The sequence below is a fragment of the Hyla sarda genome, chromosome 8 (assembly GCF_029499605.1).
Source record: "Hyla sarda isolate aHylSar1 chromosome 8, aHylSar1.hap1, whole genome shotgun sequence".
Classification (NCBI taxonomy): domain Eukaryota; kingdom Metazoa; phylum Chordata; class Amphibia; order Anura; family Hylidae; genus Hyla; species Hyla sarda.
Genome location: NC_079196.1, coordinates 199629473 through 199644434, shown reverse-complemented (window position 1 = coordinate 199644434; position 14962 = coordinate 199629473). Strand labels below are relative to the sequence as shown.

The following is a 14962-nucleotide window of genomic DNA, read 5'->3' as shown; positions in this document are numbered from 1 at the left end:
CATTGTTTTTTTTTTTTTTTCCTTTAGGTCCCAGAGACAGCTACAATAGGGCCCCGGCTGCCATTGTGCATACAAAAAGGAAGCCATCACTGCAGGCGACATGACGCTCGCTATTACTATGCACACCCCTGTTTACGTTGAGTCTATAAGCTTTGAATGACTTGGTTAAATGGTTGGTTACCGCGGTTAGTAAAAAGGTTTATGACAAATGCTCCACACGTCTGTCCCTGGTGTGGAAAGATTGGGTGTAAAAAGATTATTTACAGCATGATACGGAAGAGTCATAGTCAGGCATTACATTTATAAAAAAAAAGGGAGGTGTCAGTTATATACTTATAAATAAAGGGGGGGGGTTCCTTTAGCACAGTGCACGCTCTGCTGCTCTCGGGGATGCGGGGGGGGGGGGGGTGAGGCACGTCCATCATGCAGTGTTTTGTCTTTTGTAGGATTGGTTGGGTGGCGAGTGGGCGGCAGATGAATGACCACTTCCAGGTCATCTCCTCCAGCCGCTCTCATACAGGGCACCGAAGTCCATGCTGATGCCAACTGCAGGCTCCCCCGGCCGTATCGCCACTGACATTGTAGGGTTTATTGCCTTTAGCAGCCTGATGTTCTCCGGACCCCCTACGGCTAGGAAATCTTACAGTTGCTTCTTGAGCAGTTCTGTGGAGGACTCTGCGGAGGCCGAATGGACTTTGATCGTTTGAGGCTGTTGCCTTTGCTTCCCCCGCCGCCGCCAGCCGCTCCGCCGCTGCCGCCAGCGACCGAGTAGGATCGTCCATGCATCATCACGGCATTCATCCCATTGGCCATCGAAAAGGATTTCAGGTGGCTCTTGATGGCCACTGGAAGGGGAAGCTTATCAATGAGATGTACAGGGGTGCAGGAAACAATCGCCCGGCAACACAGATCCTGCAGGCTGAATACTAAAAGAAAAAAAATGAGTCAAGTAAGAAACAATTCAGAAAGTTTACATTTACATTTTGTCCACCCTTACGCCTCACACTCAGGCCACGTTCACACTACGAAGTTTCCAAGTGGATTCCACTTGCAGCAGCCTTCCATTGACTTCAGTGAGTATGCTGCACTGTTCACACCACAGAGTTTACAACACTGATCCAGATTACACTGATCCGTGCAGAAAAGCCAATAAGTCAATGGGAGTTTAAAGGGGTATTCCAGGATTTTTTTTTATTTGACTATGCTACAGGGGCTGTAAAGTTAGTATAGTTCATAATATAGTGTCTGTACCTGTGAGTGACAGTTTTCTCACAATTCTTATGTGATTTTCACTTAACAGCATACAAAATGACTGTTGTCTCAGATTTTTCCCAGCTTGCAATGTGGCCGAGACCGGACTCACTAGTCAGCTGATGACAGGGAGCCTGTCTGCATCAATGGGTGGAGGGATCACTTGGTGGGAGAGAGATCAATCTGCAACTAGTGCAACAGCTGTAGGCACCCTGATTGAAAACCACAGGTCTTTTAAATGGATGCAGCTCATTTATGTTTCAATGGGTGGGGTGGCTGATGTGTGGGAGGGAGAAAAAGCATAGCCATTTATCCCCAAGCCAAGCGCAGATCCTTCCTAAGCATGTCCATTACTGTCTGCCAGGTACGTACTAAAATCACCTTATGGTGGAGAACCCCTTTAAAATAGTGCCGAACTGGTGCATATTTCAAACTGTGGAAATTACTAGGGGCCACATACTCTTTTTTTTTTTAACTACATGTCCACCACAGTTGACAAGGTCACACTTACCCCTGTTTGGTCTCCAGATCTTCTCCATGCCATGCCTCATCAGCACTATCCGGGACAGTTCAGTGAAGGACTCGGTCACGTTGAAGTTACATAACGGGCTGACCTCAAAAAACGTCATTCCGTTCTTCTCAGCATAGGCCCGGGCCTGCTCAGTGGGCACTTGCCTTTTAAAGGCCAAGTGGAGTCTATTCCCCACCAATATACGGGGGACACCTGGTGCGTGCTGTGAAACAGAAGATTGAAAAAACAGTTCATAAAACGTGCATATCGGTCAAGTGTTTATTTTAACAGGAATAAGGCCCCTTTCACACTATAAAATCACTTCCGCTATGAACGACCGTTAGGAAATCGGCATTTATACGGCCGGTAGAAAATCACTAACGGCCGTTAGAAAATCCCATTATAGTCTATGGGATTGCCCTAATAGCCATTATAACCCGTTAGTAATAACAGCCGTTATTTTGTGACGGGCGATAGTAACGGGAGAATAAGTGCATGCACTGTTTCTCCCGTTCATTCGCCCGTCACAAAATAACGTCTGTTATTAATAACGGGTTATAATGGCTATTAGGGCAATCCCATAGACTATAATGGGATTTTCTAACGGCCGTTAGTGATTTTGTACCGGCCGTATAACTGCTGATTTCCTAACGGGCGTTCATAGCGGAAGTGTTTTATAGTGTGATAGGGGACTAAGGGGTAAGTTCTGCAGGATACTTCTGGACTCCAACAACATCGGGAGGGATTGCAATTACAAGTTTTCTCCTGGATGAGATTAGTGTAAATCCGTGTTCCTCAAGCGCAGTCCTCAAGTCCCCCCCCCCCCCAACAGGTCATGTTTTCTGGATTTCACCTGTGAAAGACTAAGGAAATCCTGAAAACATGACCTGTTTGGGGGGGTCTTGAGGACCACTCAAGAAAACACTGATAGTTGTGTCACACAATATGTAATTCCATCTATAAAGGGTTCATTAAGATGACCTAGGTTCAGTATCACCATTAAAGGGGTACTCTGCTGCAAACTGTTCCGAACGCTGGAGACGGGAGCTGATGACGTCATAGCCCCTCCCCCTCGATGCAAGTCTATGGGAGGGGGCGTGACAACCGTCACGCCCCCTCCCATAGACTTGCATTGAGGGGGCGGGGCTATGACGTCCCCAGCTCCAGCGTTCGGAACAGTTCGTTCCTAACGCTGAGCAGCGGAGTACCCCTTTAACATATTCTTCACAAAGAATCCAATAACACAGAGTACCTCATCAATCTCTTTGATCCATCTGTCTATTCCATCGAAGGACCATCGATTGGTGATATCGTAGACCAAGAGGATACCCTGCAGTAAGAGACATGGAACATTTCAGACCCAACAGTCCTGTATGACAGGATGATAGAACAACTCGCGCTTCAGGAACATGATATTTGGGAAATAGTTACACACTTTTTGAACATAATGTAACCCCTGTATACAAGTCTACAGGCCTTCTTGGAAATCTAGTTTTGTGATGGTTCCTGCTTCTTTAATTTAAAGGGGTACTCCACTGGAACACATTTTCTTTAACCGGTGCCAGAAAGTTAAACAGATTTGCAAATTACTTGTATTAAAAAATTCCAATCCTTCCAGTACTTCTCAGCTGCTGTATAATACACAGGAAGTTCTTTTCTTTTTGAATTTCCTTTGTCTGACCACAGTGCTTTCTGCTGACACCTCTGTCCATGTCAGGAACTGTCCAGAACAGAAGCAAATCCCAATAGCAAACCTATCCTGCTCTGTACAGTTCCTGACATGGACATTGGTGTCAGCAGAGAGCACTGTGGTCAGGCAGAAAGGAAATTCAAAATTAAAAAGAACTTCCTGTGTATTACACAGCAGCTGATAAGTAATGTAAGGATTGGTATTTTTTAATAGAAGTAATTTACAAACTTTCTGGCACCAGCTTATTTAAAAGAAAATGTTTTCCAGTGGAGTACCCCTTTAATACCACATCTCATGTGCAGCACTGTTGTATGCCTCTTTTATTGTGATTTAACGTTATATAACTATCCGGGACAGTTCAGTGAAGGACTCGGTCACGTTGAACTTATATAATGGGGTGACTCAAAAAACGTCATTCCGTTCTTCTCAGAAAGGTCACATTTACTGCCGTGATCCATTGTCTGTATTACTTATGTGTGTGTGTGTGTGTGTGTATGCCGGTGAAAATAGCCAGAAGTACCGTATTTTTCGCCGTATAAGACGCACTTTTTCTTCCCCAAAACTGGAAGAAACTGGAAACTCGGTGCGTCTTATACGGCGAATACACCCCTATTGGGTCGGTCCCTGCGGCCATCAACGGCCGGTACCCGCGACTAATACAGGACATGACCGATCTCGGTGATGCCCTGTATTAACCCTTCAGACGCGGCGATCAAAGCTGACCGCCGCGTCTGAAGGGAAAGTGACACTAACCCGGCTGTTCAGTCGGGCTGTTCGGGACCGCTGCGATTTCACCGCGGTGGTCCCGAACAGCCCGACTGAATAGCCGGGTTAGTGCTTACAGGACACCGGGAGGGACCTTACCTGCCTCCTCGGTGTCTTCTCCGTTCAGGGATCCCCTGTATGGCCGGCGCTCTCCTTCCTCGTCATCACGTCGTCGCGTACGTGCGTCGGCGTGCGTAACGACGTGATGACGGCGACGGAGAGCGAGGATACCCGGCCGGCAGCAGAGACGTTCCGAAGCGACGGGGACACGGCGACAGCAATGGAGCGACATCCAGGGCAGCGGTGACAGGTCCGGAGTGGCGGGGACACGTGAGTATTACCTCCTATGCAGTGGTCTTCAATCTGCGGACCTCCAGATGTTGCAAAACTACAATTCCCAGCATGCCCGGACAGCCAACGGCTGTCCAGGCATGCTGGGAGTTGTAGTTTTGCAACATCTGGAGGTCCGCAGGTTTAAGACCACTATTGGGTTCAAAATTAATTTTTTTTTAGATTTTGCCCCTAAAAATTGGGTGCGTCTTATACGCCGGTGCGTCCTATAGGGCGAAAAATACGGTAGTTGTGGGTAAAGCAATTGTCTCATCATCCAGTAGGCTGGACATAAAGAGGGGGGGGGGTGATTTCTTATTGCCTTTAAATTACTTTCTTTTTATATAAGTTTGTTGCAAATCTGTGCGCAAGTGGCGACTTATACAAAAAAAAATTGTGCCATTTCCGATAAAGTAATTTTAGCACAACTCCTTAGGATGAAGTCATATGTGCTTTGACTTTTGCAGGGAAAGCTGATTTATCAAATGAACCAATTTAATTATTTTCATTTTTTATTTTTTTTTGCAAAGCTCACTCCACACTTTGAAACGTACTTCAATCTAAGCTATATAGCTATTTATGTAGAACGGTGCCTTTTTTATTTTTATTTTCAAGTTTATTACCTGAGCTCCTCTGGAGTAAGAACGAAAGATGGTGCAAAACCTTCCCTGGCCAGAAGTGTCCCTGTGAAGAAAAACGCCACAAAAGGTCAACAGAGAAGTGTCCCTGCCATTCATACATTACAATAGGGGCAATATCAAACACCACGGTATCCTTAAAGGGGTACTCCACTGGAAATTAGTTTTTTTTTTTTTATCAACTGGTGCCAGAAAGTTAAACAGATTTGTAAATTACTTCTATTAAAAAATCTTAATCCTTCCAGTACTTATCAGCTGCTGTATGATCCACAGGAAGTTCTTTTCTTTTTGAATTTCCTTTCTGCCTGACCACAGTGCTCTCTGCTGACACCTCGGTCCATTTTAGGAACTGTCCAGAGCAGGATAGGTTTGCTATGGGGATTTGCTCCTACTCTGGACAGTTCCTAAAATGGACAGAGGTGTCAGCAGAGAGCACAGTGGTCAGACAGAAAGGAAATTCAAAAAGAAAAGAACTTCCTGTGGATCATGCAGCAGCTGAAAAGTACTGGAAGGATTAGGATTTTTTAAATAGAATTAATTTACAAATCTGTTTAACTTTCTGGCACCAGTTGATTTAAAAACAAAAATGTTTTCCAGTGGAGTACCCCTTTAAAGGGAAACTTGAGTCAACTTGAATTTGGCGACAGGATATCAGTGTACATTTTCATGGCCCAAGACTACAGCGATCAACATACAGATTTGGCAGAAGTACCAGAGACTGGTACGAACTTTCGCCAAATCTGTATCCTATTTAAAGGGTACCTCTCATCAAAATATTTTTTGATATATTATAGATTAATGTATACAGAATAACTTTCCAATTGCATGTTATTAAAAAATATGCTTCTTTCTATTTAATTTTCCACTTTGAAAAAATGACCACTAGGGGTCTCCCTACCAGTCCTGGCAGCAAGCATTTCAGACTCATGCTGGAGTCCTAAACACTACGAGCTGCCAGCCTGCTTTGTTCACAGCCTGTTTGTTCACAGCCTATTCTGCAAACAAGAATATATAATATATCAAAAGTTTTTTTGATGAGAGGTACCCTTTAAACAAATATCCGGCCGCAGGAGCACGACTGGAGTTACACTTTAAGCCGTGTCTACACTTGGAAACTGCAAAACGTTGTCTTTGTTTTTGAACTTTGTTTGCAAACTGTAATACAAATATCTTGGGAAAAAAAAAAAAAAAAAAAAACCCACACATTAATAGGATGTTCTGTGTCCAGAGCTACGAGGTGAGCTTTGTGCTCCTGACAGAATCAGGGGTGTAAAATCTTAAAAAGGGGTACTCCACACCATAAATCTTATCCCCTATTCAAAGGATAGGGGATAAGATGTCAGATTGCCGGGATCCCGCCACTGGGGACCCCCGGGATCTCGGCTGCAGCGCCCCGCTATTATTACTGCACAGAGCAAACTCTCTGTGCGTAATGACCGGCAATACAGGGGCCGGAGCATCGTGACATCACGGCTCCGCCCCCTCAGTACAAGTCTATGGGAGGGGGCGTGGTGGCCATCAGGCCCCCTCCCATAGACTTGCATTAAGGGGTGGGCCGTGACATCACGACGGGGCGGAGCCATGATGTCACGATGCTCCGGTCCCTGTATTGCCGGTCATTGCGCACAGAGTGAGTTTGCTCTGTGCAGTAATGATAGCGGGGCGCTGCAGCCGAGATCCCGGGGGTCCCCAGTGACGGGACCCCCGCGATCTGACATCTTATCCCCCATCTTCTGGATAGGGGATAAGATGCTAGGGGTGAAGTACCCCTTTAAGTGTGTGGTGTCTTAAAGGGGCACTCCACTGGAATTTTTTTTTTTTTTTAAATCAACTGGTGCCAGAAAGTTCAATAGATTTGTAAATTACTTCTATTTAAAAATCTTAATCCTTGCAGTACTTAGCTGCTGTATGCTCCACAGGAAGTTCTTTCCTTTTTAATTTATTTTCAGTCTGACCACAGTGCTCTCTGATGACACCTCTGTCCATTATAGTAACTGTCCAGAGTACAAGCTAATCCCCATAGCAAACCTATCCTGTTCTGGACAGAGGTGTCAGAGAGCACTGTGGTCAGACAGAAAAGAAATTAAAAAGAAAAGAACTTCCTCTGAAGTATACAGCAGCTGATAAGTACTGGAAGGATTAAGATTTTTAAATAGCTGTTGAATACTACAGAAGAAATTATTTTCTTTTTGGAACACAGAGCTCTCTGCTGACATCACGAGCACAGTGCTCTCTGCTGACACCTCTGTCCATTTTAAAAACTGTCCAGAGTAGAAGAAAATCCCCATAGCAAACATATGCTGTTCTGGACAGTTCCTAAAATGGACAGAGATGTCAGCAGAGAGCACTGTGCTCATGATGTAAGCAGAGAGCACTGTGTTCCAAGAAGAAAATAATTTCCTCTGTAGTATTCAGCAGCTAATAAGTACTGGAAGGGTTAAGATTTTTTAATAGAAGTAATTTACAAATCTGTTTAACTTTCTGGCACCAGTTGATTTAAAACATCAAGTGGAGTACCCCTTTTAATAATATACCCTATTCAAGCCAAATGGGATCTGTCGGACCCAGCAGTGATCGACCCGTTTAGGGTTAGTTCCTTGCTTTAAAAAAAATAAAAATAAAAAAACGACAGGTCGGAGTACAACAGCTGTGTGAACCTATCTTAAAAGTCCTAAGTGTGGACAAGGGGTTTTAGGTCTCTAAATTAATTAAATTACAATTAAAGAGTTAACCCTATCAGGCCAAACATCATCTTTTCTTACCACAGCTCAAGCTTCACCCGTCGGCCATCTAGGAGAATAGTTGTAGTTTTGTAGTCAATACCTGAAAAGTTTAGAAGATAAAAATTAATTTAAGTCAGTGCATTTTGCATTATTTTATTTGCAGATATTAAATATTTCCGTTTGAAGAGTTGTCAGGGATTAGAGGAAAAAAAGACCTATCCCCTCCTTCCTAAGAAAGTGTGTCACACTCGTCCATGGGCTGTGTCTGGTATTGAAGTATTCAATATCAGTGGGACTGCACTGCAATACATAACAGTCCAGGACCAGTCCTAGTCTAGGACCACCCTTTTCATATGAGGCCTTCTAGTTCGAAACAACTCTTTTCACACAATCACTTATTTTAACCCAACTGTGTAAAATGGACATCCCTATACAGTACCCCACTGTGTAAAATGGACATCCCTATACAGTACCCCACTGTGTAAAATGGGCGTCCCTATACAGTACCCCACTGTGTAAAATGGACATCCCTATACAGTACCCCACTGTGTAAAATGGACATCCCTATACAGTACCCCACTGTGTAAAATGGACATCCCTATACAGTACCCCACTGTGTAAAATGGACATCCCTATATACAATACCCCACTGTGTAAAATGGGCATCCCTATATACAATACCCCACTGTGTAAAATGGACATCCCTATATACAATACCCCACTGTGTAAAATGGGCATCCCTATATACAATACCCCACTGTGTAAAATGGGCATCCCTACCCACTACCCACTGTGTAAAACGGGCATCCCTACCCACTACTATACTGTGTAAAATGGGCATCCCTACACAATACCCCACTGTGTAAAATGGACATCCCTATACAGTACCCCACTGTGTAAAATGGACATCCCTATACAGTACCCCACTGTGTAAAATGGACATCTCTACACAGTACCCCACTGTGTAAAATGGGCATCCCTACCCACTACCCCACTGTGTAAAATGGGCATCCCTACACAATACCCCACTGTGTAAAATGGGCATCCCTACCCACTACTATACTGTGTAAAATGGGCATCCCTACACAATACCCCACTGTGTAAAATGGGAATCCCTATATACAATACCCCACTGTGTAAAATTGGCATCCCTACCCACTACTATACTGTGTAAAAAGGGCATCCCTACACAATACCCCACTGTGTAAAATGGGCATCCCTACCCACTACTATACTGTGTAAAATGGGCATCCCTACACAATACCCCACTGTGTAAAATGGGAATCCCTATATACAATACCCCACTGTGTAAAATGGGCATCCCTACACAATACCCCACTGTGTAAAATGGACATCCCTACACACTAACCCACTGCGTAAAATGGGCATCCCTACACAATACCCCACTGTGTAAAATGGGCATCCCTACACAATACCCCACTGTGTAAAATGGGCATCCCTACACAATACCCCACTGTGTAAAATGGACTGAGCTGAGCGTGCTTTACAACTTGGCGTTGGTGTGCGGGCTCTGGTGTGTCCTTCATATAAGGATACACTGGCGAATGTCTCAATTTTAACATCAGTGTTGAGGGATAGCCAATGTCATTGTATACATCTACCACAGTAGTGCACCCATATTCCTGTATTGTATTATTCTAAGTATTATACATCCACACCGTCCATCTGGTGTAGGATTCTATTGTGGCACTTGTAGTCCGCTGCAGGCATCCTCCATTGTATGCATTTTTATGCTAGGAATCACCATTACCAACGGACCACAAGGGCAGGATCTGCTCCCCCAGTATATGTGCACTACCACATTTAGGGTTAAGCACCTCCTGCCTGCCAGTTGAGACCACTGAGCTTTACAACTGCAAATAAATGAGAGTATGCCCCATCTGAAGCAGTCCTACACACCGCGGCCCCTGCCAGCCATCCCCTCCCCATGCCGCAGCTTGCTGTCATAATCACGCACAGTTTTCACATTATGTGTGAATTATTAATAAACCAGATCTCGGAGATGAAGGGCTCTTGAAAGGCAGATAGTTTCCTGCTATTAATAAATGCCGGGCCCTCCTGCCTCCCCATCACGTGAGTGCGGTTTGCTTTCCTACATTATGGTCATCATCAATTATTTAGAGAGTACAAACCGTTCAGAGAGCTGCCGGCGGCCCATGTTACCAAACAGCCAAAAACAAGCATTGATGGATGCTGCTCCGCTGGTGATGACAGTGCGGCAAGAGAATGATGGACACGTATACAGGCCTACAATGTACAATCTTTTGTTTAGATCAATATTTCCAAACCAGGGTGCCTCCAGCTGGGCATGCTGGGATGTCCCTTACCTCTGATCTCAGGGCAACCCCAAAATTGACTGCCATGACACCTCCCCCCCGACTCCTAAAAGCTTCTTATGTGTCTTACCTATAAGACTGGATTCACACTAGCTCAATACAGATGCATTTTTTGGGTCTATATACCGTATTTTTCGCTGTATAAGACGCACTTTTTCTTTCCCAAAACTGGGGGGGAAAAGTTGGTGCGTCTTATACGGCGAATACACCCCTACTGCGGCGGTCCCTGCGGCCATCAACGGCCGGGACCCGCGGCTAATACAGGACATCACCGATCGCGGTGATTCCCTGTATTAACCCTTCAGACGCGGCGATCAAAGCTGACCGCTGCGTCTGAAGCGAAAATAACACTAACCCGGCTGTTCAGTCGGGCTGTTCGGGACCGCCGCGGTTTCACTGCGGCGTCCCGAACAGCTTACAGGCCACCGGGAGGGACCTTACCTGCCTTCTCGGTTTCTGCTCCGTGCCGGGATCCCCTGCATGGCCGGCGTTCTCCTTCGTCGTCATCACTCCTCATCGCGCACGCCGTCCCATCATCCAATAGGAGCGGCGTGCGTAGCGACGTCATGGCGGCGACGTAGAGCGAGGATACCGGGCAACAGAGACGTTCCGGAGCGACGGGGGACACGGCAACATCGATGGAGGGCGACATCCAGGGCAGCGGTGACGGGTCCGGAGCGGCGGGGACACGTGAGTATTACCTCCTATACCAGTGGTCTTCAACCTGCAGACCTCCAGGTGTTGCAAAACTACAACTCCCAGCATGCCCGGACAGCCGTTGGCTGTCTGGGCATGCTGGGAGTTGTAGTTTTGCAACATCTGAAGGTCCGCAGGTTGAAGATCACTGTCCTATACTTTACATTGTATTTGGTTCATAATCTTTATTTTCTAGATTTTTATCCTATAAAATTAGGTGCGTCTTACATGACGAAAAATACAGTAAGTCCCGATTTGATTGCAGAGACAGTCGTCAGTTTGGGTCATCAAGACTACAATTGGGCCAGGACTTGTGGCTGTAAAAAAAGGTGTCTATATTATGCTAGTGTGACTGCTCATAGTTTGGTGGAGATTTTCCTCGGTAGATTTCCCTGCAGATTTTCTCTGGAAATGTATGTTCCCACTGAAAATCCCCCCCCCCTGTGCTTTTACCCCAAAGGTAAATACACACAGGATGGATACACTGAGGGTTTTCCAGAGCAGATGTGCGTGCAGAAAATATTACAGTACTAGAAAAGCAGGAATAAAAGGTGTAGTCCCAGCTCTTTAACTCTAAAGCCAATGCGCTCGGACTGGCATGGGAAATGCCAGGAACGGAAACTGAAGAAATTTGATTGTCCAGCGCAAAATCGATCCAACGTAGCAATTTATTCATTTAAACCTCAATACATGGACATAGCGGGCACAGGTGACACGTTTCGGCCCACTTAATGGGACTTAGTCATATGACTGAAGCCCATTAGGTGGGCCGAAATGTGTCACCTGTGCCCGCTATGTCTATGTACTGAGGTGCCCATTAGGTGGGCCAAAACGCGTCACCTGTGCCCGCTATGTCTATGTACTAAGGTGCCCATTAGGTGGCCCAAAACGCGTAACCTGTGCCCGCTATGTCCATGTGCTGAGGTGCCCATTAGGTGGGCCAAAACGCGTCACCTGTGCCCGCTATGTCTATGTACTAAGGTGCCCATTAGGTGGCCCAAAACACGTCAGCTGTGCCCGCTATGTCCATGTACTGCGCTCTTATTAATAAATTGCTATGTTGGATTGATTTTGTGCTGGACAATCAGATTTCTTGAGTACTAGAAAAGCTGATTAAAAAGGAGCACAGTGCTCACTCAAGTTACAATATTATTTGGTACCAGGACGACCATTGTATGTTGAGCCCATAACTCTATGGAAAACTGGTAATTGGTTCTGAAGCCTCCAAAATGTCATCCAAAAATAGGAAAAAGTGAGGATTAAAGAAAAATAAGTAGATAACTAATATAGATAAAGCAAATCCTTACATATAAAAGTAATAAAGATCTGCTGGGAGCTGTAATCACTGTCTATGTAGAGGACAGGAGCTTCTTCAGGGCCTTATATAGTACACACATTGGTCCTCATTTACTATTGCAAACCCAACATGTTTTGTCGGGTTGTGCGCCAGATTCTGTCGCATTGCGCCAGAATTTGTGCCAGAATTGAAAAAACCCAGATTAACTCTCCATTTTGCTTAGAAAACCAAAAAAAAAAGGGGTGTGACCCCCGGGTAAAGGGGGCGTAGTCACTGAAAAGGGGAGTGTTCCCGACATCTTCACAAAAACCCAACATATTTACTAAGGTTTCCACAGAAAATGTGGTGGATTTGAGCTGAGGAAAACCCGACAGATCAGAACATGTGTAAAAAAAAGCAAAGTGTAGGGAAAGTGGAAAATGTAGGGAAATCTTAGTAAATACCGTGGGAAATAAATTGTAGGGAATTGAAACCCACAAAGAAACATGGAGCCGCCATCATCTGGTGTCCAAAGGAGCAGGTAACCCTGGGACAGGTACAGAACATGTAATACCTCCCTGTACTGTAGGGGGCGCTACCAGACACCAGTCAGTGCATACACTTCAGTAATACAGGTAAAGCGTATACAGAACATGTAATACCTCCCTGTACTGTAGGGGGCGCTACCAGACAGGAATTCAGTGCATGCACTTCAGTAATACAGGGGTTTTACCAGTGAATACCTATTCTGATTGGTCGATTCTTTCAGGCATTGACATTTGTCACAGATCTGGACTGTCCGTATCATTGTATGTTGAGTCTGGTTTCAAGTTACAATGGTCCAGAAAAGACATTACAGGTTGAAACTATTGTATGTTGAGGCCATTGTAAGTTGAGGGATCACTGTGCTCCGGGTAAAAAATAACCTCCTATTCACAGGATAGGGGATAAGTAGCAGATTGCGGGGGGGCCCCAGCGTCAGCTACTTATCCCCTATCCTGTGGATCTACGGGACAGGACCCTGGCACGCTCAGTGAGTGTTGTCTACAGATAGACGGCACGCGCTCCATTCATTTCTATGGGAGTGCTGATGATGCCCGAGAGCTGTACTCTACCGTGTAGGGGTGTCCATTTTGCACATTGGGGTACTCTATTCCCATAGGAAAGAATGGAGCACGTGCCGGCTGCAGCATGGGCTCCTCACTGAGCACCGGGTCCCGTCCCAGTGGTCGTGGGGGGCCCCAGCAGTCGGACACCCAGCGATCAGCTACATATGGATAGAGAATAAGTTCTTTTTCACCGGAGATCTCCTTTAATTCATGTTGTGGACCCACAGCAGACATATTGCTGTCTGGGCATGCTGGGAATTGTAGTTTTGCAACAATTAGGAGGCCCCCTGTTTGATAAACACTGTTGTAGAGGATTCCAACAGAATTTAGTAGAAATAGCCTGAAAATGTGTACAAAAGAGGGAACAAAAAGAGGACAGGAGCCGATACAATGCCGAGCTGGAGAATAGGTCATTGTGAGAGTTCAATCGTACACGACCTGATCAGAGGATTATACGGGCCTAATAAATGTAAAAGGGGCCTGTGCCTTTAAGACGAGAGCGCTCATCCGTAGCTGCACTTGGCTATATAATGTGCAGTGAACTCAGGACCGGCTTTCATCTATAGAGGAGAGGAAGTGCAGGACATATGGTGCTGGTTTATGGAGAAAGTTGCACCTAAGTGATGTCAGTATAATCTGTGTTGTGGCTTTTCTGTGACACCGTAATAAAAACAAGTTTATTACGGGAGGTGACGGAGCCCGAGACATATAGCAGCTTCAGATCACTGAGCAAACATGTAGAAACATTACAACCTAAACAACCCTTATGTCTGATGTCAGCTTAAAGGGGTACTCCGGTGGAATTTATTTTTTTTTTGTTTTTTTTTTTTTTAAATCAACTGGTGCCAGAAAGTTAGACAGATTTGTAAATTATTTCTATTAAAAATTCTTAAAGGGGTACTCCGGCGCTAATACATCTTAATCCGGCGGTAAGACATCGCGGCGGGACCCCCGCGATCTTCCACGCCGCACCCCGTTCGAATCAGTCCCCGGAGCGTGTTCGAGTGATTACTGGCGATCACGGAGACGGAGCATAGTGACGTCACGGCTCCGCCCCGTGTGACGTCACACTTCGCCCCCTCAATGCAAGCCTATGGGAGTGGGCGTGACAGCTGTAAGGCCCTTTCAATAGGCTTGCATTGAGGGGGCGGAGCATGACGTCACACGGGGGGGGGGGTGTTAGCCGTGACGTCACTATGCTCCGTCCTCGTGGTCGAGATGGACTCAGCCTGAGGACCTCCAGCGGTTCTGGAAGCCGCTAAAGGTGGGTGCTGCATGTTGGATCCTGGGGGTCCCCAGCAGCGGGACCCCGGCGATCTGACATCTTATCCCCTATCCTTTGGATAGGGGATAAGATGTCTTCGTGCCGGAGTACCCCTTTAATCCTTCCAGTACTTATCAGCTGCTGTATGATCCACAGGAAGTTCTTTTCTTTTTGAATTTATTTTCTGTCTGACCACAGTGCTCTCTGCTGACACCTCTGTCCATGTCAGGAACTGTCCAGAGCAGGAGAGGTTTTCTATGGGGATTTGTTTCTACTCTGGACAGTTCGTAAAATGGACAGAGGGGTCAGCAGAGAGCACTGTGGTCAGACAGAAAATTTTAAAAGAAAATGT

General features: G+C 45.7%; 1 protein-coding gene across 2 annotated transcripts in view; it reads right to left on the bottom strand.

Annotated features, from left to right (window-relative positions):
• Positions 1–2: 2 nt before the first annotated feature.
• Positions 3–14962, bottom strand: part of RAB40C (RAB40C, member RAS oncogene family) — a 30865-nt gene continuing 15905 nt past the window's right edge. For both annotated transcript variants that reach the window (XM_056534257.1, XM_056534258.1), the window contains exons 3-7: positions 7948–8008; positions 5171–5231; positions 3015–3092; positions 1763–1985; positions 3–926 (exon numbers count right to left, since the gene is read on the bottom strand). In XM_056534257.1, the coding sequence (XP_056390232.1) occupies positions 631–926; positions 1763–1985; positions 3015–3092; positions 5171–5231; positions 7948–8008 (719 nt within the window). In that variant the 3' untranslated portion in view covers positions 3–630. The remainder of the gene's footprint in view (positions 927–1762; positions 1986–3014; positions 3093–5170; positions 5232–7947; positions 8009–14962) is intronic.